The 24,886-nt window shown below is 40.8% G+C and overlaps 1 protein-coding gene across 2 annotated transcripts in view; it reads right to left on the bottom strand.

Moving 5' to 3' along the window:
* Positions 1 to 24,886, bottom strand: part of dock11 (dedicator of cytokinesis 11) — a 97,855-nt gene that overhangs the window by 54,172 nt on the left and 18,797 nt on the right. For both annotated transcript variants that reach the window (XM_050067065.1, XM_050067066.1), the window contains exons 8-19: positions 23,116 to 23,299; positions 22,074 to 22,153; positions 20,479 to 20,562; positions 20,091 to 20,231; positions 17,438 to 17,716; positions 10,072 to 10,194; positions 9,067 to 9,149; positions 8,757 to 8,879; positions 8,490 to 8,566; positions 7,514 to 7,698; positions 7,256 to 7,321; positions 1,861 to 1,953 (exon numbers count right to left, since the gene is read on the bottom strand). In XM_050067065.1, the coding sequence (XP_049923022.1) occupies positions 1,861 to 1,953; positions 7,256 to 7,321; positions 7,514 to 7,698; positions 8,490 to 8,566; positions 8,757 to 8,879; positions 9,067 to 9,149; positions 10,072 to 10,194; positions 17,438 to 17,716; positions 20,091 to 20,231; positions 20,479 to 20,562; positions 22,074 to 22,153; positions 23,116 to 23,299 (1,518 nt within the window). The remainder of the gene's footprint in view (positions 1 to 1,860; positions 1,954 to 7,255; positions 7,322 to 7,513; positions 7,699 to 8,489; positions 8,567 to 8,756; positions 8,880 to 9,066; positions 9,150 to 10,071; positions 10,195 to 17,437; positions 17,717 to 20,090; positions 20,232 to 20,478; positions 20,563 to 22,073; positions 22,154 to 23,115; positions 23,300 to 24,886) is intronic.

Below are 24,886 nucleotides of genomic sequence, written 5' to 3'. Positions count from 1 at the left end.
CATCTAGTAACCAACATACTGCTGAAGAATGTTATGAATGGATATCACAACTCTCCAGTTTATGACAAGAGTGTGAATCATTCATTCAGCTCAAATAGTCTCTCTTGGGAAAGTCCGAGACTTCCATAAGATTGTGACAGCCTTTAATGCTGGTGTTCTGAAATGTCAGAATTGTCTGTGCATTAATGATAATGTCTCAAGTCAGACTGGAGTCATACATTTGATGACTAACATAACACCTGACTTGACAAAATCAAAAAGGACCTGCAACTCAACTTGGACCTTAACACCAACAACTCGTGACTTTAATTGGACTTGAGCCTTCTGACTTGAAATACTTGATACCTTCCCCCAAGCCCAAAGATTAAAGTATGTTATTTTAAAAGTGTGCCATTAATCAATTCATGCCCCTTCATTTCCTGAATTAACTGTCCTAAGGCTTTTCATTCCCTACAAGTTGACACATAATTCCCCAGATGATCCACTTTGTTTATACTAAGGCATCCAATCAAGTTGCAGCAAAGAACCAGGAAGAACTAATGTTACGTTGCTGGGCACCAGCTGGAAAAAAAATATACTAGAGATAATAGAGATAATACAGAAACTACAAGGTGGTCAACAAAAGGCAAACTGCAGAATGCAAAACATGTGGGTTGAAAATTACAGATGGACATGCAACAACTTCCAACAAACTTGTTTTGACAAATAAATATAAATTTTGAAAAGTATACATGATTTTTGAAAAAAAATTTCAAGTTTAGAACTTAGGACTTGACTCAGGACTTGTCAGTGTTAACTTGGGACTTGGCTCTGGACTTGAGACTTACTTGTGACTTGCAAAACAACAACTTGGTCTCACCATTGTTAGCAAGAATCATTGTTACATAGCATTTTCAGTGTACTCAAAGATGACGCTTTATACTAGTGGTTCTCAACCAGGGGTACGGTGACCCCAGGGTGCTTGAGGGAATTCTAAGGGGTCCTCAGAAAAATGGAATAGTTTAATTTCACTATTCAATTCACTATAGAAGTGAGCCCAATGTGAGTAAGAATCATAAGAGTGACTATTCTAATCATAGGTTTCGCTTCCTCTACTGTTATCTCCTCAACTGTAGCTGACAACTACAGAATTCTGGCCTTAATCATATCTGCCAGCCGAAATCTTCTCAGATGGAGGTGCTCTAAGGAAAACTCATCAGATGGGGGTCTGTGACCTAATGTGTATCAACTATGGTGTTCTAGAAACAAAAAGGTTGAGAACCACTGCTTAGAGGATAAAAAGATCGAGGCAAAATATGTTAAAAAGATAAAGATCATTGTTGTCCTGTCTGAGCAGAAATTCTCTGCATTGTGACTGGAAGCTGAAGCATGTGGAGGTAAGTCCCAGTGAGCCTGTCTCTGTGTGTGCGTGCGGGTGTATGTGGGGGCTCTTAAAATCCTAATCCATTTGATATCAGGGCCATATGGACCCCCTCTGCTCTACCTCTCTAACAGTATCCTGGCCATGCCTCTATAGCTGAGCTCCTGGCTTCGTGTGTGTACGGGGTCTCTGACTGTTTGACCAGTCTAGTGTGAGATCACAGCTCTACCCGGAGACTGATTTATGGGATTATCTCAGTGCTGGCTGAGGAATTTGAGGACAGAAGAGATTGCATCTAAAAAAAAAAGGCTCTAGGCTGTTTAAGGATAATAATCCAAGTTGTTGTTCTCATTTCCTCATTATCTAATTCAGTGTCAATAACCTAAAGAATGTGTGTTTCCTCAGTTTGTTTAATTTTCTGTTAAACCAAACCAAAACCAAAGTGTAACCAAAGTGATGTGAAATTTGAGCCGGTCAGGATAATGAGTAAATCATCTCACCTCGTCGTAGAACTCCGGGCTCTGATTATGGTGCAGGACGGCTGCGTAGGTGCTGCTGGTGAAAAGTGAGTCTCCCGGCTTGCCATAGATGCACTGAAAGATAACAAACAAGCACCTCAGTCATCAAACTCTAACCCATGTGATGTCAGGCCACAGCGGTGAGTAAGTGCTCAAAAATCTGATTACTGACAATGTTTAGACAAAAGACGGGTTGAGCGTGCGAGCCCTTCATCGTACGCATCTTTGAAGCACCAATGGATTAAACAAAGAACTGAGAAACCAGTGAAGGGAACCTGAAAATATCAAAAGCATGGCCTGTGACTTGACAAAAGGGGCCTCATCATGAAAAACTATATACATTCTTAGGCCTTACAAAGCACTGTTTACTTTATTTTAATGAGGCGACAGTGCACTGCCTCCTCTGCTGGATGATGATGACAGAAGACCAACAAACTCAAAACAATAACAGCATTTTGACTCCACATGAGATGATCTAAATATTCATTTCTCTTCCCAAATGGCAACTAGAGCCATTAGCAGATGTAAATATGGGATTTTTCTTATGAATGCACCCTCAGACTCCAGGAGAAACACTGCATAACCAAAGCTCTGTTTCATATCAGTGTGAAATATAAAACCGTGTAGCAAGGTCATGCTTGACCAGATCAGGATATTTCTAATGAGGGGTGACAAAAAGGGAAGAAAAAACTTCTGTTCTGATGGCTGGTTTGATGCTGTAATTAGGATGCTAACCGTTGTAGTCATCTCTAATGAACAATAATGAGCAGTGCTGGCCAGAGGAAGGACAGAGTTCTGGAGCAAACTGATTGAAATTAAGACTGATTTGAGCCGAGGTCAGAAAAAAAAAGCTGGAGCCTCTGCAGGAGGACTAGATGAGCCTGGAGGATGGGAGAAGACAGGGTTCAAATTCTCAGCTCAGTCTGGAAGGAAGCGGGAGGTCGAGGAGGAAGAGGAGGAAGGGGAGGATTACACAGATTTCAGCAGAGATCTATTGTTGCGGTCACAAGGTACGAGGGGACTGCAGGCTTATGCACGGTGGTGCATGGTATATGTACCGCCATGGAAGACCAACCCATTCAGAGACCCTCACAGCAGCAAGTGTAGGGGCTGATGGGAGTCCTGATTAACTTGAACCAGGATGAGGGTCCAGGTGTGGCAGGAGGAACTACCTTGGATCTTATCTGTCAGAGAGTCCTGTTCATACATGTGCTGTGCCACACAGGACCAAAAAGCTAACATTTTCTACTGGCTGCACTCAGCCCAGGCAACAGGGGAAAATGTTAGCACTGTGCGTTTCTGCAAACCATGAATATGTCACATTTGCCTATGTATCATAGTCATTTGTTGACGTTTCTAAAGTGACAAAGCAATTAAGCTGACTTTGTCATCTGGAGGTGGAGAGGATGGTGGATGGTGTGATACCTGGTGAGTCATGCTGTGTTTCCAACTGCTTTTCAGGCACCAAACATTGGTGTTTTGTAGCAACCTGTTGCTGTTGCTCCAGCAGTGATAGTGCCACGAAAAGCAGTTTTGTTTTTTTTACCAAAACACTGCAACTTTCCCAGCAGCAATTGTGCCCCCCAAACTGGATATTTTAAACCAAAACATGATCTTTTCCTACCATAACCAAGTAGGTTTTGTGCCTAACCCTAACCACACATTGACCACAGCGCTGTCGAACCGTTTCAGTGTATCAGCTACATAATAACGTGCAAATGTAACACATTCATGGTTTGCAGAAACTGGCAGCTGTCGTGATAACCACAATACTGCAATACAGCGCTATTGACAAGCTAACTTCAAAAGATGGCAAGCAGCTGCCACAACTGCTATGTTTTTTTCTTTTAATTCGTAGGAGCATTGCATATTTACACACTGCAGCCACTAATCCCTGTGTCAGGACAAACACCACAAAGACCAACAGTCAAATTGCTGAACAAGGGGGAAAATTAATACTGAACCCAGACTGTCAGATCCATCTCTCTCCCTACATTCTTCAGCCTTTCCTTCATCCAGAGCAAGTTCTCTAGCTTGTGGCAACATTTTACTTCCGTGGATATTCTGTGTCATGGCAACCAGACATAACCAAAGCATCTCAACTGAAAATATGCTGCAGCCTTATTGCGCCTCCTCTGTGCTCTGCATTTAACAATTAACAAGTATTGAATTCTTTAAAAAAGAAACAATATACCTAATACTAGTCTGACAATAAAGCTTACTCATAAAGCACTAAAATCAGAATAAATGAAAGAATTTGCAAAACTAAAATGGCAGTAAGATCGTATATCACACTTTTCAACCACCCTTAATAATTGCAGGGGAAACTTCTTCCCTGGGGCACTGGTAGAGCAAGTCATTTTACAATTATTCAAACTACAATTTCAGGTGTAAATAAATCAAACCTTAGGCTCAAGAGTGTAGGTTTGACTGCGCAACATCATTATTTATAACAAAGAAAACAGTTTGAACCCGCAGATATTGAATGTATTTTCAATCCACAGCCTCTGGGAAATCCCACCTTCTTCAATGTTCACATTCCTGTTCCCCAAAGCTTCTAAAGAATTTCCTCTCAGTCAGACTTGTGTCTTATGTAAAACCTAGGGCCTCCCCGGGCTTCCGCTGCCTCTGATTAAAATCTCCTGAGAGGTGTGCTGCTGGCTCCTGATCACTGTTTGTAAACACGTTTCTGCCTCACTGTACTCTAGCATTGTCTGAGACCAGACTGCACGGTATCTGAGGTATAACACGCATGACTGCATGCTGATCTGCCAGTCTGGACCGACATAATCGAGGGCATCAAGTGTAAATGTTTTGGCGGTTGAAGTCAAAGAATTCGTGTTTTCCTCCCTCCCTCTGGAAAAGTGAAAAGAAAAACAATCCGCAGAGCTTTGATGACTGTTTCCATCCACAGATATTTGACATGTGTGGCCAGAGAGGAATAGTGAGGAAGAGAAGAGAGAAAAAGAGTGACCATTCATTATCTTCTCCTGCCAGCTATAATAACCAGCTTCTGGAAGCGTTTCCTTTCTCCTTCGCTGGCCCCTCGGCTGCACTCTGACTTCCACTTCGTGAAAAGCAATAAAATGAGAAGTTTATCATGTTTGAGGTCTCTGCAATTGATTAAATCTCACTTGGGACATTCCACAACTTTTCATGACAGTATTGATGTTTGTGCAACCTTTACACCAGAATCTGATGATAATAAAGTGTGTGCATGTTTCATCCCACAAACCAACAATCCTGTTCTTTCTTCTTTTATCTTCTGCTTCATTTTGCTTTGTTTACTCAAAACTTTATCTGGACTCTATCATCTGCCTTTTTTTCCCTTTCTGCTGTATGTTCTGCATGCATACTGTCCTAGGCATGATATCTAACAGATCCCTATGTGTATAATGGAGCATTAGGGCCATTGGTAAGAAAAGAAGCTGCAACATTTTCTGAATTAAGTCTTAATTTTACAAGAAAATGTTGTGATTTTTAATACTATCTAAAATCTATGAAAAAAATCATGATGTTACTACAACAACACTGTACACATAGTACATAAACAGGTGTTATTTTTCCTTGCAAGAGATTCTAAAGTCCGTGCTGTGCTCCAGACACTGCTTCAAATCCAGTGGTGGAAAGTAACTAAGTACATTTACTTTGAATACAAATCAAGGTATTTGAACTTTACTTTAGTATTTCCAATTTATGCTTCATTATACTTCAACTCCACTGCACCTTACAGGAAAATGTTTTACTTTTTACTCCACTATATTTGTCTGACAGCTTTAGCTACTTTTCAGGTTATAGTTTTTCATCCCCTACTGTTTAGTGACAACCACAGATTTCCAAATTTGGGTATTTTAAATTTCAATTTTTCCAATAAACTAAAACTAAAAACTAAAATGATCCCACTTCTTAAGCAAAATAAACTCTTTTAAACCCCTCCTGGATCAGCTGGAAAATGCATCTTCACAAAGCTAAAAACAGCTGTTTTTCTGTAACCATGAAAAGTCGAGAGACACTTGGTTCTCACTATGGGTTGGGCCAGTGGACGATGCTATTGTCCCTCACTAATGGCAGTCAATCATTGACCACTGAGCCCACCACTGCAATTTAAAGGTGTCCTCCCCCATCCATCCTTCCACCACAACACCAGAGCGCAGATTTGCAGTGGTGCTACTTGGCACTTATTGGTACCTTTTTAAGCAACGGAATTTGTCGCCACTCTCATTAAGACTTGCCTCGCGTCACTGATCAATATCTGCACACGTCCGCTGGGCTGACTGTGCTTTTTTTTAATTCACTGGTAAAAAATTTGTGGGTTCCAACAGATGGGTCAAAAAGTGACACAGCAGCATCCCAAGTAAGCTGCAGACAACTTACAGTCACATTGCACGCTATAGTCCACCTTTTCCTCCCTTCTCTGTCACTCTCCCTTGAACTCACACATTGTGGCGCTCAGTCTTGTAGTGTTTTCTCTGTCCTTGTCTCAGTCCTCGTCTTAGTCCTGATAATGGTGCTACTATAACACATAAAGCTGGCAGTTTGTGGGTCTGGCTCAGATGGGTTGATTAACACAACCACCCACCGTTGTCTGTTATTGCGGTAGACATCACCCAAACCAATAGTGATACTTCAAATATAAGATGATCTTACAGAATATGATGCATTGTTGAATGTATAAAGGAGTTAAAATGTGCACAGCCTTAAACGTCCACTGATAATACTTACATTCTTTTACTAAAATTACGTATGCTGCAGGATTTTTACTTAGTACATAGTATGGGTGGGTATTTCCACAGTGTGTTATTAGTGCTTTTACTTATCATGTCTGGTTATTGACTCACTGCAAAGTCTTAGGGCTGCTGCACCTCAGAGTTGATCTCATCTAGTTATTGTCACCAGATAATGACTTATTACACCTGCCTGTAGGAATTTATCTGTGTCTATATCTGTTCTGTGAAGCATGTCTAAGTGTCAGTAGCACTGATGATAGCCAAGGACTGAAATGTTTGCCACTGTTTTTATTCACTCTATCTTTTTTTTTTTTTGCTTTCACTTTGAGCACCTTTTTAAGGTTAAGTACACAGACTATTTTTGCACTGATCGCAGCCTGTGGACCTTTCTGTGGCTTTCTAGCCCAGTTACATTGGTGTGCGGGTATCTTCTCTGCCGTCCTCTCTAGTTATTGACTCATACATCATTTTAACTGTATTCTTAAAACCTCATATCAGCCCTAGTGGCCCTAAAACCAGATGAGAAGATGAGATATGCCTCAAGCAACTAACCTGTGAATACACTCCTACATCACAAAGTCAAATGTGTGTGTCACCTACATATAAAGCAGCTTACATGTTACAGTACACATACAGTTCACACAACTTACCTTTAAAGGGGCTGCACCTTCTTCATCTGTATCTCGGAACTGGATGCAAGCTGCAATGTTTCTTGCCTGACGTGGAGGAAACATTAGAGTCAATGTAAGCAGCAGAGCAAACAATCAGTGAGAGTGACTGTCGCCCACCAAGTCAAATCAGTAATATGTACTTCATTCAGGCAGTGACAACACATAAACCAAACCCTCATCTAATCCCACTGTCACCACTGGTAACCTTTTTATCCAGCTTCATTGTGACTTACACACCTTGGTGAAGGTCTTCTGGTTGTCGTATTTGAGCTGCTGAGGATACACGTACAGTTGGTTCTTGTAGGTGGTGAAGGGGTAGTTGTACTTGGCCTCCTCGGGGAGAAACTCCTCGACCTCCACTGACACCCGCTCGCAGCTGTCCTCGAAGGGCTTGACAGGAACATAAGAGGAAGTGACCGTATCTGTGGGGAACACAGTACACGAGTTAGGGAAGCAAACCTCTACTGCGGTGTTCCCGTTTCTTGCGCATCCCAAAAAGTCAAGTCAGTGTCAATCCATACACTTATGAGCTACACTGCAAATACCCCAAGTGCTTGTCAGTGCAAACTCACATACTGATATTGATTATAAAAAAAGGCCATGCATATCAAATGCTCATTGTTTTAAGCTGCACAGAAAGCATGAGTTACATCCTATTTACAACCATCTTAACTCCCTCCTGGCAAATCTTCATAGTGCTTTTTGCAATTGCTGCAATAAATGCAGGATGCTATGGTTTATCCTTATTACCTCCTAAAATTCTAAAATTCGACCTTTAAAATGATTACAAGGGCTTTCTTTCTATTCTCTATAGTATAATTTGCATTCTAGGAACAGGAATGATTTGTTTGTGTGTGGTGAGGGAACCACAGGTTTGGTCTTTGCACTTGTTGCTATTGTTTGACTGTTATCTCAGCGATAAAGAAACTGAAGCTTATTCCGATTTTTTGGTTTTTACACACCGCAGTCTAGATCATATCATCAGCAGCAACAGCTAACTACAGCAGGCTCACAAAGCTGATTGCTGCAAGTATTCATAGTCACTGAATCTAACTATTTTTTTCTAAGCAAAAATTAGGAATGCAGGACAGCTCCTTTGTACTGTATCGACATTGTGCTGTTGTGGTTACTGTGTTTTAAGGGCGAGCACTCGACTTCTCTGTTACAGACAAACACGTTATGATAAGGGAAGAATTAAGAAATGACGACGTACTTGAGAAGTCAGGTGGGACACACTCAATGGTGACATTCAGCTGTCCAGGGATGGTCTGAAGCTTGCTCTTCTCAGGCCTGACAGGGAAAATAGATACAAAATAAAAACAAGATGCGGTCAAGTCTGAATTAAGAACCTTTCGAAATTTACAAAAAGATATTAATTTACGGGATAAATGCTGAGTTAGCAATTTTAGTATGACTTGAAAAGGCATAAATGTACAAGGAAGCACTGGCTAAAATAGCAGAAGAGTGGTGCATGACTCACTTCCTGATGTCGGCCAGCAGCTTGATGATGTCATCAGTGGAGATTTTGCTGCTGTCCTGGCGGTAGAGAGGAGAAAACTTCCCGTCCATGTCCAGGCTGCCCTGAGCGTCTTTGAACACCTGCCTGAAAACACATTAGAGGATGTGTGACATTTATGCATATACATTATAAATGAATGGACTTTAAGGTTCAAACATCAAATGCATTATCTTAATATTAGGATATCTTTAATGCATTCATATTCCAAAGATGATTCCAAACAGATTCATTACTGGGTAGTATTTGGACTCATGGATTATTCCTGTCTTACTTGGCAGCCCAGGCGAATGGCATCCTGTACTGGCCCAAGCGTTGGCATGTCTGCTTGGCAGCTTTGAGCACCTTCTGAGCAGTCTGCGAGACATGAGACAGGACAAACAGAAAACCAAAATCAAAACAGAAGGAAAAAGGCGACAGACAGAGTGTTAAACTGGAAAGCTCGCTGCTGCTTTCTTCAAAGGAATACTTCACCCGCCAAATGGCCATTTGTATATCAGTTTACTCCTTGTGAGTTAAATTGAATTTGTGAAGAAAACTTTGTTTTTTGTACAAGCTTCCATGGTGAACAAAGATTCAAAAACAGGGGTACATTCCTTATGAACTGTAGTAATCAGAGACCATTTTTAACAAAAGCAAAACTATTAAAACATCCGTCAATAAACTCTCACGGAACTCCTGTAGTATACTCCGAGTCTGATTTATCCAGTAACAGAAAGTTTGCTCATTTTTCTTAGTTAACTTTGAATTTATGGTTTCATAGGCTAATTAAAGCCTGTTTGTCCAATAAATTAATTTCAAATTGTACTTGTTTTTCGTTGTTGGTCTATTTACATTTCTATTCTTACATTACTTTTTTTTGCGAGTATTCGAGTACTCTTTGAAAATTGAATGCAAGTACTGAAAATATGAAAGCTATCTGAAATGCACATCTCAAACTTGTAGGCCGATGTGTTTTACGTTTTAATGTTTCAGTGAAAATGAATGTGTTTGGGAAGTACTGGGCAGCTGACTCGGATTATACTGCACGAGTTGTGTGTGAGTAAACAGATGTTTAGGCAGAATTTTGCTGTTGTTAAACGCGGACCCTGATTGCTTTAATTCATGAAGAATGTTTGTCCTTTTTGTATTGTCCGTTCACCATGGAGGCATGCAAGAAAAATTAAAGTTTTCTTCACAAGTTTAGTGTAAAACAAAGTGAGTAACTGATATAAAAATGGTCATTTTGTAGGTAAAGTATTCCTTCAAATGAGCTAAAAAGCAAAAGGGTGCAGTGGACCTTGTTGATGTCAGAGGTCTTGATGTAAGGCTCTGCGCAGTGTGTGATGCCGTTCTGTAACACCTTCTCCACACGGGCCACCAGGAAGATATCTGCATGAGGGTTAGTCACTGAGAAGATACCCTAAAGGAGAAAGGGAGAGATGAATGAGGCGGCTAATTAGAGAAGGGACTTAATGATATAGTGTGTGACAAGATGTGGATGTATGTGTAGCAGACTGTGAGCTTCCTTTCTTACAACCCTCCATCCAGAAACCACTTCATCCTAACTGCTGGGTACTCAAATAAATAGTCAATCGTCATCAGTAATTCAAAACTCGGAATGTCTTTTCAGTTTTAAATTCATCCACTGCGTCTCTACAAGGCAAATGCAGGGGAAGTGGCTGCTGTTAGCTGAAGTTATACAGGAAAACCACATGGGGCTCACAGCTATTTTTGGTCTGGCGTGAAGAGGCTGTCTTTAAGCTTGTAGTGTCAGTTCACACAAACAATCTTGAGGGGACAGAAATTGCATTCAGACACAAACCATGCAGCTGCAATGAAACTGAGTGACACTACTGAGGAAGTGGCTACACCATATTTGCAACAATTAAATCAAAATACATGTAGACATCTGAACATTAGTAATACAAATCTCAGAGGAGACTAATGCAGTGCCAGTCAAACAGACACACTCCCTTGTTACACTCCAAGCCACAGCCCTGTCCATCCTCTCCCATCTGATCTTTAGAGTTTTAACACAACCACAGACAGCTGCTTCTGGTTTCAGTCAGGCATTATGATTTGTTGCCATATATTTTGCAAAACATGGTGGAAAAACGCTCCTAAATTCAACATTTTGCCATCACGCTTCCTGGAATAGCTCGTAAACAGTGTCACAGCGCCTCTCTGCAAACATGCACCAACTGCTGGGTTGTAGCTGGGAGGAAATCCTTAACATTTGCACTTGGACATATTAGATTTGTGAATTATGTAATGAAGTGGAACAGAGGCTATGGCTTCCCGAGAGCGGCTGATGCGGTGGAGACATATAACAAGTGGAGGCTCTGTCCTTGGACCACGCCCAATGCACCTAAATTAAACTGTGGTGTGCCGAGCTATAATAGCACACTAATCACAGAGGTAGAGCCTACTGTGTTTGTATGCATGTGTTTGTATGTGTGTGTTCTGCTGGTGGAGAACTTTCACAGATGTCGGCTGGCAGAGTGTAACACTGAGTCCATAAATTAGACTTGGAACAGTTCTTTTATTTTATGTCTGCAGCTTTCAAGCTGTGTATATCAGTCTGACCTACTACTGGTTGCTTCACTCTCTATTATAAACACTGTTTATGCTCTGAGTACTTGTTTGACCTTCTAGTATTCATCTTCTCACTAGGCATGAGTGTGAATAGTCAACTAGTTGAAATACTAGTCAGTTTAAGTTGATATTTATTAAAATTTAAATGATAACTTCGGCATTTTTTTAAACATGACCCTATTTTCCCATTTTTTTGTGTCAAAACGACTCATGTAAACAACAATTTTTGAAACTGGTCCAATGCTGAGAGAGAGGGCTGCAGCCAGCATCAGCACAAAGCCTGCAATGTAACCAGATGGGGCAACTGTGCACCCTCACCCCTGGACGTCAATTAAAAGTGGTTATTTTTGCCACAAGCAGGCTCAGATTATACGTGTCTGAGTTGTCGCTTTACCTTTTGCTTGATCCGGTCTGTTTGTTACTGTGTCTAAAGCCCTATTCGGACGGGATTAGTTTTACATAGGTACGTGGGGTAAAGTAATAATTACCAGAGATTTTAGTCCCGTCCGAATGTGCCATGTCAGTAATCACTACCGCACGATGTCAGTAAAGATTACCGCTGCTTTTACCTTCTGTAAAAGGGTCCCGGAAAATTACCTCAGGTAATACTAATCCCGTGCGAATAGACCAGCAGTAAATATGTGTGTAGATATTTCGTCATATCCTGTTTACAAGTGGTTTTTCGCGGATTTTCAAACATGGAGGCTCTTGAAGAAGCACTCAGTTTTGTACTTCACAGTCGGACAAGTCCATGTGAAACCTCAGGTACTGTGGGAGTACGACGAACACGATTCAAGTGTGTTTGAGTGTGGTGCGCACAGGAAGCAACGTCATACGCACATGACGACGGGAGGGGACGGCGGTGCGTGAATGGATTTACCCCTCCCACTTGTGGTAATTTTACTGATATTTCTTATCTCATGTGAATTGACCATTAATATTACCGACGTCCTGTGGTAAAGTGACATTACGTAGTGTAGTGTTATCTAAAAGATTAGGAAGAGATAAAAACAGTGGTTTGCGCATTCCCAAATTGTGCCAACTAAATGTCGTGGCACACATTTCTGAAGCTTAGACACAACAAACAGACCTGATCAAGCCAAAGGAAAAAGCTACACTTCAGACATTTAAAAAACAACAACAATCTGAGCCTGTCTGTGGAAAAATTAACTTCTTTAAGTGGATGTACAGTGAGGGTGCACAATTGCCCCATCTGGTTGCAGTCCTCTCTCTCTATTCTGGATCAATTTCAAGAGCTGTTGTTCACATCAGTCAGTTCAACACAAAAATATGGGGGAATGGGGTCCAAGTTGATACAAGCCAAAGGTACCCTTTAAATAACATATTGACATAATTTGCACTGAAACATCATTACTTCCTTTTTACATGTAGCAAGTTGTTGTCATTCTTAGTTAGGATAATGTGCAAAGTGCCACACATTTCACCAGCATTTAAAATAAGATTTGGTTATTAAAAAATGTGACTAATGATTTCAAATGGTTTTAATCATATATGCAATAACTTTTTCTAACAATGTTTTACTTTATAGATTAAATTGTGGTTAATTTTGACCTCTTCATTTAAATGTTTTCTTACTCTTTGACCAGTCAGCTAGTCTAAGTTTAAACTTCTACTTAAATGTCATTAGAAACATCCCTGCTTCTTATTTAAAGGGGACCTATTATGCTTTTTCGTATGTTGTGTCTTATATATAATGTCACAATAAAAGATGATAATTTTAAACTTGGCCAAAGTTTTAAATAATGTGTGTAAACACTTCTAGAAGTAATCCCTGAGAGCCAATCTATCCGGCTACAAACTGACATCATAGTGTGATGTATTTCTTAATATGGTCATCTGTTCCAGGCATGCCACTACAAGTGTTCACATTACGTAGCCTACACTGCTACATGCAAGGAAACATGTCAACTTGGTTGCCAGTGTTGTAAATTTCCCCCCAGTTTGGAAGCATATTCTTGCTGGAACATGTCTGGATGTATTTAAGAGCTTTTATTGGTGATCTCACATGACAGAAAGTGCTGCTATACTAAGTAAAAGTCATTTCCTGCCTGCAATACACTGCTACATGTAGCCACACGCTAATGTCAGGAAAACATGTAAATTTGATTGCTGGTATTATTACTTTCTTCCCCATTTCGGATCAGATTCCTGCTAGACCATGTACAGTTATGTTTAAATTTAACTGGTGATTTTTCATGGTAGAAAGTGCTGCTATTCTCTGTTATAGTCATCCCCCAGCTGCAATGGTGGAGCAAAGACACTGAGATATGGAAGACCCAAAAACACTGACCAATCAGAGCAGACTGAACCAAAAGACAGAGGGTGAATACAGATTTTCTAGCAAAGAGAGAGAGAGGAAAATTAAGAGTTTTTTGACCACTCAAGCATGTAAACATGTTCAAGTAGAACCCTTAAATACAAGTAGAACCTGCAAAAGAGAATTATAGGTCCTCTTTAAGTTGTTTCTGTTTTCTAACTGCTGCTGTGATAGCCCAGTCAGGTCTCCCACCATGGAAATGGAAAGTGAGTATCTGAGTACGTTTTATAACCTAACTGCTGCTAATTTACAACAGGCACAAGTCTTGCTGTGTGACTGAGGGGAGTAACAGGCTGTGTGTGTGTGTGTGTGTGTGTGTGTGTGTNAGGCTGTGTGTGTGTGTGTGTGTGTGTGTGTGTGTGTGTGTGTGTGTGTGTGTGTGTGTGTGTGTGTGTGTGTGTTTGTGTGTGTGTGTGTGTGTGTGTGTGTGTGTGGGTGTGCTGATCTCACAGCACCTGCAGGAGTAGAGAGCCTGAGCCAACAGTAACAGTCACACATGGGCATTATTATTTCCGCAATGAACTCTTGACTAAAAATTCAGCAAAGAGAAGTGACAAGACATAAAGCTTACATCAGCAAACACTGAGCTGATGTCAAACTAGCAAACCAAAGGGATTCTAAAATCACTTGCAAATGTTTGCTGAATGAGCTAAACGGAGGTCTCATGGCTCCATTCAACGTTCTTAAAGGCTGGACGTAGACCAAGCATTGTCTGGAGACACGCTCACCATCTTGAAATACTACAATGGCATGAAAATTGAAAGCACAGCACACGAAAGGGGGAATAGAATAGGAAAAACATTCTTTGTGTATTTGGATAAACAGCTCCATCATCATAATGTCAGTGAAGTCCTCTGACGTAAGAGGAGAACAGGGAATCCATCATCTGGTCACTTATCCCTTGTCCCACCCAGGCCAGCTGCAGTCAGAATGGGAATGCTGAGTGGTGTTACAGAAAGTCAGCAGTCTGTCACTTGGCTGAGCTCTGTACAGACATTCACAAAGCAGGGCAAGACGGCCTCAGACCACAACTTAACGAGGTTTGGAAAATGTAGGGTGTAAATGATGTTGCAATGGTGATTGTGATGTTTCAGTTTCAAACCTTTAGTGTGTTTTGGCTTCAGAAGAGGTACTGAAAGGTCTTCTGAGGACACATCACACAAAGGGGTTTTCTGTAAATATAACCCTTTGAACTACACTACATACAGGTCTTTGCTGGTGTTTCAAGTAGTCAATTTATTAGTGTGTTTGGATGGACAAAGAGATAGAAATGTATATTCTTTTACACAGATTGCTTTAGATTAATTGTTTCTCTTTTGTATGTCTACTTTTTTATATGCTTTTATTAAAACAATTTCAACAGACTACAAAAATAACCCCAAAGCACTAAGATTAACAGCTAAAGACAAAGTTAGTAACATCTGACTTCTAGCAGTACCTAGTGCTGTAAAGCAGACTAAACGATACAAAGGAAAAGCAGACTACAGTCTGACCTAATGCTCAATTTCAGCAAGTTCTTCATGTGGTCTACTCGTTATGAACACCAGAGAAAAGAGCAGCTACAACAATCATGAATCAGTTTCCCATCAGTGAAACATCTAACCCAATAGGATAACAGGGCTGCCAAAACTCTGTCTAAAACAGGATGTTGCGATCGCAACAGTTAACACAAAGTTCACCACTCCATGTTAATTCTGTGCAGTCCCATGCATAATGCCACCAAACATACTTCCTTATTTCTAGCTGTTAAGATGCGGAAATGTGCAACACGAATGTCATACATTTGCCGACAAAATTACCACTAAAGACCGTGCAAGGCATCCCCTGATGTGATGCACTAAAGCAGAAGTTTTGCACTGCATGCACCGTTGTGGTGGAACACAAGCAAAAGCCATCGACTGACAAACACTTTTCTACCACAAAACACACTCTGACAATGGCTGAAACGCTTTGACAACACAAGACAAATCACCATGACAGAGGCTGCTGCATCCATACCTATTGCACGTCTTGAAAGCATCGAGCCAAGTTAGTAGTAATGTTAGTGTTTTATGAATCACAGACTTAGAGCAATGCGGTTTTATTTTCACGGGAAAAAGCTGCCTTTGATTTTTTATGAATTACAAATTTATTTATTATTTTTTTAATAAACTGCAATTATTTTTGCATTTCATTGCAAAAAAACATCTAAAAACATTGCAACATGTATCACAAGGCTGCAATAATCCTGGCCCCCCTCCAAGAAAAAACACAACACTGCAAAATCCTGGAGGGACTAAATAAAAAAAGCTACATCTACAGAGTCCATTTGACATTTGCCAGTAATAGAGTGGCATAAACCTAAACAAACAAATCTCAGAAACACAACACAGCAAACATCTAGCTAAATCACTGACATCTTTTCCATCACTTTTATAATCTTGTTTTGATCAACTCTGCCTTTACCCATCAAATTTGCTACCACTTATTATCTTGGTATATTTATATATGTATTTTGTAGTCATATTTGAATGTATCTGAACATATTTTAATTCAGTTTTAGAACACTGATAAATGATCCAAATTTAAATATTTACTTGTGTCATGAAAATAAATAACTAAAGAACATCTTGTGATGGGATCACTTCAGCCGCAATACAGTGATCCTTAAACGAATGTTGGCCAGGGGCGTAAAGTGGGGGGGAAATGGCCCCTCCTCTACTACCTACCACCCTACTTCCAGCACCCGTGCTCGATCAACACCCATCTTCAAACTCTGCCTTCATTTTGATCTGAACTACATGCTAGGGTTGTCATGATATTTCAGTACCAACAATACTAAAGTTCTGAAAACATGAAGGCACAAATTTTTCTCCAATAGGAGCACCCCGTATTTACACTCTGCTAGAGACGCCAGCAGTATGACAAGGCACTGACTGTCTATTCTACACTGAGCACTGCACGTTTGTCGTTATTTTCTGGTCACTGTGAGTTGAAAATGGTCAACTTTGCATTAAATGCTATCCAATCACAGTGGAGAAGGGGCGGGACTAATAGCCAACCACAAAGACCAACCGTTACATGTCACATGTACAAGTGCTGAACAACAACAATGGAGGAGAAATATGTTAATATACCGTAGGCTATATATTAATATATCAAAATAATGAGCGCACGTGGACTAGCACTTTGCTTTCGAGGTAGACCATCAGGGATTAATAATAAAATTTAATTTAATTTCATTTAAATGTTTTTAATAATGCAGTGTATGTTTTAAGTACACAGGATTTATTGTTTTTTTTTTGTTTGTTTTCTTACTGCGGTATCAAACTGGGTAGCGATCTTATCGTATCGTACAATTTCACTGGTATCGGTATCAACTACTACATTTTTGGTATTGTGACACGCTAATTACACACCTGTAAAGTTTTGTGACTGCATCCTGCATGGTTGTGATGCTATCGCGTTGATAAAAATCTGTCCGCAGACAGACATATCAGCACCTGGCAAAGTACTTAAAACAGTGTCTCTGGAAATTCCTGCTACAATAAGCGCTACTAGGACAACATTTTGATAAGATGACACACACACACACACACACACACACACACGGACTCACAATAATGAAACACTGTGTTATTCACACCTTGATCTCTGATACAACAATGATTCAGGTTTCACACCCACTTCTGATAAGCTGTGCAGTCAGGTGAAGTCATTTCCTCTATCAATCATCTAATCAAGTCCCTACCTGTGTGGGGAAGCGCAGCAGAGCCTCCGACACCCTCTGAAGGACAGGCAGGCCATTCCCTTTCACTGAGTCTCCGTTCACCATGACTCCACCTCCCCCTCCACCCTCTCTGACTCCTCCTCCCCCACCCTCTGAGTCGGATGAAGGAGAGATCTGGCCCGAGACGTCAGCCAGCATCTCCCTGACACAGGGCGGGTTGAGGTCGACGTGGAAGTCGGCCGAGATTTTGCAGCTCTTGGAGACGTCGAAGAGAGCGAGGCTGATGAAGAATGGTTCCACCTGGGGTTCAGCAGAGACATGGTTAAGGAGTTTTCCACACTTGAATACATCAGCCAGGGTTTGTGAATATACCTGGATTCATTTACTGTGTATCACATATCATGCCAGCTTCATAGAAAGAAATACCCATTTCTTCAGAAATTTTAGGATTTTTAGGACTAGACATTGGATGAGTAACATGTAACAGAAAATCAAACCAATAGACAAAACTCAGTGTTTCCCATCCCCAACGTGGCACTTCAAATTAAGAGTCTTATCTGCCATGCTACTCTATCTGCAACAACTGAAATGGTAGATTTTTTTTTTTTTTTTGAGAAACACTTGTCAAACAGTAAATTGAGCCAAAAGACATAAGAATAAATATTATATAAACATAATAAAATTAATGCCTTTCTGCATATCAGACTCCTATTAGTTCATCCCTAGTTTGGGAGCAAATGTTGGCTCTACAGTAGCGCCGCCCACACATTTCTAAATGACTGTGCACTTCTGCCAGGATGGATGGTTCCTGCACGATGGACAAGCCTAACTCCATTCAATAAACATTAAATCTAGCTGTGGAAGAAAGGGAGAAGAGGAAGAAGGGGAGGGTTAGAGTGTGCATGCTGCTTCCAAACCACAAATATGAGTCAGTTCCATTCTCCTACCAGACCCTCTAATGCACCAACTCAATGTTTTATGACTGCAGTGATCCACTCTGACAGAGGCGGTGCTCACACATGTGCCAAACTGCTGTCTCATGCTGCCAGGAGAAGCTCTCCTTCTTGCATAACCCCAAGTCTTTGATTATTTAGAGTACCAGAGTTTAAAGCTCAGGTGATTCTTGCTAATGTTGGCCTTACACCCAAACTACTTTTCAAGCTCCTCACTGGCACAGACAAATTTCCAGTGTCGGAATAAAATCATGAGAGTTTTACTTTATGTCTAGCATACACTGGAAGACTCAAAGTCTGACACATCTAAAGACAGTGTGAGTTTTCAGTCACACAGTATATAAAGATTTTGCAAAGACTGGGGATCTTGCAGAGTCACTACTTGCAAGACTACAACTATATTCTTTTTGAGATTATTTTCCATCCTGCTCCTGGTGGAAAATCTTATGCCAAACTCCCTTTACGAAATATGGCATATTAACAATTCCTTATGTGTCCACAGAAACATGAAACTCTCAAAACACAAGATAAAAGGTGTCAGATGACAGTATTCTTGTCAGGTCTGCATCAATAAAAAGATCAAATGTGTTTGAGTGCAAACTTTACATTTTAGATTGCTGTTGCATTAACTTGCTACCAGCCTCTGTTGGTTAGCTGCGCTATTTTAGTGGGAAGAGTACGTGGGAATTAGAGGCGAGCTGTCTCAAAAATTAAGATTTCTCAGTAAAATAAGTTCTGGTTGGTGGATCAGATACACACCAAATTAAACACCAACTGTTTCCGAGTTTCTCCTCTATCTCCACAGTCCAAGAAAACCAACACTTGTCCACATTCTTGCGCGTCTCCAGAGTCTCCTCCATGTTTACTGACTACCTGGTTTGCTGCTTCCCGTTTTGTGCTGGAGAGAGTGCAGCTATTGGTTGCTGACAAAGTTCCCATCATTGAACTTCACTATTTGCATGAGTCAAGACTAAAAACTTAAGATAACATATTACATGTTTGATTTTGTCAGAACATCAATATGAGAAAAAGGCTGACTTAAGACAGCTGAGACCAAGTATTATGACCAACTTACAACAAACAATCAAGATCACAGGAGCATGCACCAACTGAGGTAAAATTCTCATGATTTCATTCTGACACTGGAAACTTGTTTGTGACATTGAACCTGCTTGAAAAGTCGTTTGGTCCGAGGTGGCATTAGTTGATGCGCACTCCCATCTTCTCAATCGATTTGTGTAAGGTGGTCATAAAACTCCGCGCTGCCTCAAAATGTAGCTGTGTTGCTTTCTGGCCTGGTTACTTCCATTGCTTCCAGACAGCCCAACATGAATTATGAAGGTGTATTATCTGGGGCAGCGCAGCAGAGGGTGATGATGGTGGAAGTTGTGTAGTGTTAAAAGGGGGGCCATGCACTGTGATTATATATGCTTAAGTGCATACAGAAAAAAATCACTGGAGATTTTTTTATTTTTGTGATAACTTTTAAGGACAGTTAGGACTTTTAGGTCTGGCGTCAATGTGTCTCTTTCTTTTTAAAATCTTGTTTTAATTGATTCTATGAATGTAAGCGCCTATGGTCATCTATTTCACCATGAAAAGTTAGAGGTTATGTTTATCATTAGTAGTAGTTCCTGGCAAAGCAAAGTAGTAGAGGTAGTAGTAGAGTCATACAAGCAGAATATAAAAATCTTTTTTATAGAAGTAAGGTGATGACATACATTGGTGAGGACGCCATCGCCCTTCTCACTAACGCAGCCCTGGAGACTGAAGGTCAGGTCGTGGCAGCTGACCACGATACGACGGCCAAAGCGCTCCTCAAATGGCTTCACGTCTGGCTCAATGCCTGAGAAGTCCAGCCTCTGGATATCAGACAGGAGGGAGGAGAGGATGGGAAAAGAAGGCATGAAGGCATGAGATAAAACAAGAAAAAGATTGATCCAGTGGAGAGGAGAGAGATAAGCCAGGATGCAGGCAGTGAAATAAGGAAGAAGACAAAGACAAAGGAAACCGTGGAGATGGTAGAAAGGGGAGGTAAGATCAATGTGAATCGATGTGAAATAAATAAATCATAGGATAACCATGTGTTGAAAGAAGCATGTTGTATACCTGTGTCTCAGGATCCAGAGAGAAAAGCTTTTGTCTGCCTTCATTCCTGTTGATCTTATTGAGCTGGTCAGTCTCTCGGGCGTACTGCAGACACACACACAGAGGGAGAATGTAAAGTAAAATGTATCAGATATTTAGAATTTATTTAATAACATTGTTTAATTATATGATGCATTTTAAATATTAGGCTAAAAAAGTAGTATCCCACACAATAACTGGCCTACACAGTAGAATGAGTTGCCTCTTAGTGTTTCTCTGCTAGTAAACCAACACAAATACAGAGACAGAGTCAGACAGAGACAATCAGTCAGCAGACCCAGACAAAAGGAGAGGCAGGGCATCTAATGGAGACAAACATATCAAACCCTCAGGTCACGGTAACAACCCTTATCCATCTCCTTCCCTACTTCTCCTCCCCTTTTTTCTCTGTTCTCACTGTGACCAGCCTGCAGGCAGACAAACTCAAGTGATCTTCTGCGTGGAGAGCGTAGAGAGAGGAAAAAAGCTGTGCTGGCGTAGCCCAGAGCAAACGGCAGTGAAACAGCAGCACAGAGGGCTTTGTTGTCTGCCTGTAGCTCTGGGTTCATAGACATATTAAAACAGCACAGTCTCCGTAGAATACACACTGCTGTGCTCAGGCTGAGAGAACTGACTCTAACACACAGTACAACAAAGAACTGCTCCTCTGTGGCTCTTCCATCATTGTAGACATTTATAAACAAGATTATGAATGTGGTCTGCAACAAAAGCTCAGACTAATTTTTGACATGAGATATGTCTTCTCTTGTTGTCATTAAATTCTTATAAGACAGCCTTTTTAAGACATAATTACATTAATACAACTGTCCTAACTGATATAGACAACTATCATATCAAATACAAAAAAAGAAATACATTTTTAATGTGAAATCTTAAGGGAACACTACACACATAAAACAACCATTTGCATATTAATTAACCCGCCATGTGTTGAATTTGTGAAGAAAACTTTGTTTTTTTCGCATGCCTCGACTGTGAACAAAGAATCCAAAAGATTCTTCCAAATATTCTTCATAAATTTAAGTAAATGCAGTCCATGTTTAACAGCAGCAAAACTATATCAGCACATCCATTTACACACTCTCACACAATGTGTGCAGTGTAATCCAGTTCTCATTTATTCAGTAAAGGGATAATTAACTAACCGTTAAACCATTAACCACTCACTGGATACAAATCCTCTTTACTGGTGGAAAGGATCAGCAGATTTTTCTGTTGCTGCCATTACACAGAGCACTAAGTTTAACATCTGCCTGGTTAGCACAAGCTATCAAAAACAGTACAAAAGACATGCACATCCCAATGTGCAATGGAATGGGTGCTGGACCAAAGAAACGTCTGGCAAAGTACACACAGTCAGCCCATTCACTATGTGTGCACGGGGCAGGTGGACTCTCTACGTCCTTGGCGCAGAGCTCCACCCCCCCTTCCCCCAGCTTATCAATTGATGATTAATGATTGGTTAACAATAATCAGTCCCAAAAAAATTCTAGATTCTAGATAAGCAGATAAGCCTGTCTGAATCAGTTAACTAACCACACATCCATTCTTCTTACCTTCATGAGTTCAGGGTGTAAACTCCTCCCCAGGCTCTCCAGCAGGCTCTCACCTTTACCTTGGCTGGAAGTGTCGTCATCTGATTGAGAGGGACAGTGACCATGAATAAACATCATCAGAATGCACCCAGTCTGACGACAAATCACACTATTTCTAATCCGGTCCAATAGAGCTCTGCACACTTTCCCTAATGGCTTCCTGTGTGGCTGTCTGCAAGTGTTGTTTCCTTGATGGGTAAATTCATATCTTACAGTCTACTAGCCACATAAAAAAGAGGCCATTCACTCTTCTGCTGACTCCCAGGTGACTGATGATGGACTGAGTGAACCCTGAGTGCCGCTCCATCTTTTTGGACGGCCCCCCAGTCCCTCATCAGCATCTCTGATCAAGCTATTGGGTTTCACTGGAACATTCTGCAGAGTATATTATTATATATAAATAAGAGGGGCCCACAGATGCTGGCAAGACATCCGCAAACTGCATAAAATAGTTGCCATTGTTCCATAGCTCGGGACAAGCAACGAGTTCAACTATTCACCATAACTGCCCCCTAAAGAAAGACATGCTCGAGAGAATTTAGGAGTGAAACTAAAGAGTGAAAAGAACAAATGAAGACCTGAAAACTGATTCCTGAGCTTTGATTTACTGGCACAGCTGAATATCTTTTAAAAGAATTTACAGCTGATGTGGAAGCTTATATCTCTCTACTGGCTGCAGCTATAGGTATAATATTAAGCCTATTTAATGCCTCTGTATCACTGTAATATGGAAACCATTAAAATGTCAAAACATAGGGCTCACACTTAAATTCAACATAGTTTTGGACTCCCTCCGCTGCCAGGGAGAGGGATTACTTTAACCCTGGCTACCACTAACACAGACTCAGAGGTTACGTTCAAAAATGCTGTTATTATCATCATAGCTAAATGGACCGTGATTCTGCAACAGCTTTTCAATGAGACCGTAAATAATAGGTTGACTGAAAGATGATCTGGACGTGTGTATCTCCCGAGTATGTTCGTTTCCAGCTGTAGAACTCACCCAGGGCACAGTCCAGTGTCTCTGCACCATTCCTCCTGTCCTGGCTGGCCTCAGTGCTGCTCTGCAAAGCCTGTCTCAGTGTGACCACCCACTCCTCCATCTCTGCTTCACTGTCTGCAGCCAGGAAATGGCTGTAGCGTTCTTGCATCTTCAGCTCGAAGCCATTACGTCGCATCTTAGGGCTCTATGGGGAGGGGAGATATTTTTTTATTTGATATACTTTGAATTTTTGTTTAACCTTCTTCCCCAAACAAAACACTGAGAATGATAAAACCTATATTCTGGTAAGGAGGACTGCTTAAGTTTGGGGCAACAAGACAGAATTTCCCCTGGAGATTAATATAACTTAGACAATGTTTGTACTTTTCTGATCAGTACATTTTGTGAAAGGCACCTCTATAATGAGCATTGTGCTCACACGGTGCTCAAGAAGGATTTAAGCAAAAAAGGTCCTCACAAGCAGCTGGAGAATGAAGCCAATGCAAAATTGCCGAAAACTGCAATTTCTCTACTGATGACTTGAAAAACTGTTTTGGTCTCTATAGCTCATTTCAACATTCATGTCTACTGTACAGGGGAGAATTTTTATACAGTTTACCTGTTTAAATGTTATTAGGGCTTACAGTTACACAAAATTAAGGGCGTAGCAGATGCTGTTACGACTTCAGTGTGTTTCAGTTCATGAAAGTTAATTGTAACATTTTGGTCACTTAAAAAAATGTCTTTCTCAGCGCTGGTTGTACTGAAAGACCATGTCAGATGATCAGTTTTTCCGGTAAGTACATATTGTTTAATGGTTGTAAGCCCTTTTATTGCTATTGAAAATTAGCATTAGCATTAGCACAGTTAACCATAGCACTGAATGCACTGTGCTAAGTAAGGTAGCAGCTAGCGTTATGGTTATCTCCACCCTCTCGTCGACATATGGTCACTTCTCACTCCAAAAATCCAAGATGGCTACGGCCAAAACGCCAAACTCTTGAAGAAAGTTTAACATAGTGGCCAAGCCATGTCACTACAAATTGCGGGTCCATCACATGATGCCATGGGGCCCAAAAAGACTTTTTTACCATAGAAAAAAGAGACATCTCTGAATCAGCGGTTACATTTTTTGAGCATTACAACCCTGCAAAATGACTTCACTGTCAGAATTTAATCCTTTAGGTCTGACAATATTTTAAAAGCCTAGAAGAGTGGCACAATTAAATCATTTTATCACCAATCAAGATGGCAGAGGGCTAAACCAGTGAAAGTCTCTTGAACTTTTTTGGCTTTATGCACTTTCATAGCAATGAACAGGGCCCTGCCTGAAACACTGTATCCAATTCTCTGTATACATTCATGCTACAAAATGGGAGTCCACAAACCAATGGTTGACGTCACAGTGGCTACATGTATTATTCTATACAGTCTATGGTCCTTGTTGTTTGTTCTTACACCAGGTCATTTCTCTGTGAAAGTAAGGAAAATGCAGCTGTCTTTTGGGTGAAAAACATGATTTACATGTCAAACACATCATACCCCACAAGCCTCCACATTAAACCCATCAGCCAGAATGAGTCTCCCCACTCTTCCCATTCATCTTCTGAATGTGTTCATCAAACTGAAAGCTCCCTGGCAGCCTCTACCTTCAGTGCAGACCTGAATGAGGTACCAGCCTGTGCCATGAGCCAACAGCAGCAGCCCCTTGTAATCCGCTAGAACGGGACTTTTCTGACCAAGTCAATGGAATGCAGTAAATCTGTCCAATCAAAGCGGCTAAAAGCCTCTG

The sequence above is a fragment of the Epinephelus moara genome, chromosome 17, assembly GCF_006386435.1.
Source record: "Epinephelus moara isolate mb chromosome 17, YSFRI_EMoa_1.0, whole genome shotgun sequence".
Lineage (NCBI taxonomy): Eukaryota > Metazoa > Chordata > Actinopteri > Perciformes > Serranidae > Epinephelus > Epinephelus moara.
Note: the sequence above shows the minus strand (reverse complement) of the source record. Positions and strands in the feature narration are given on the sequence as shown.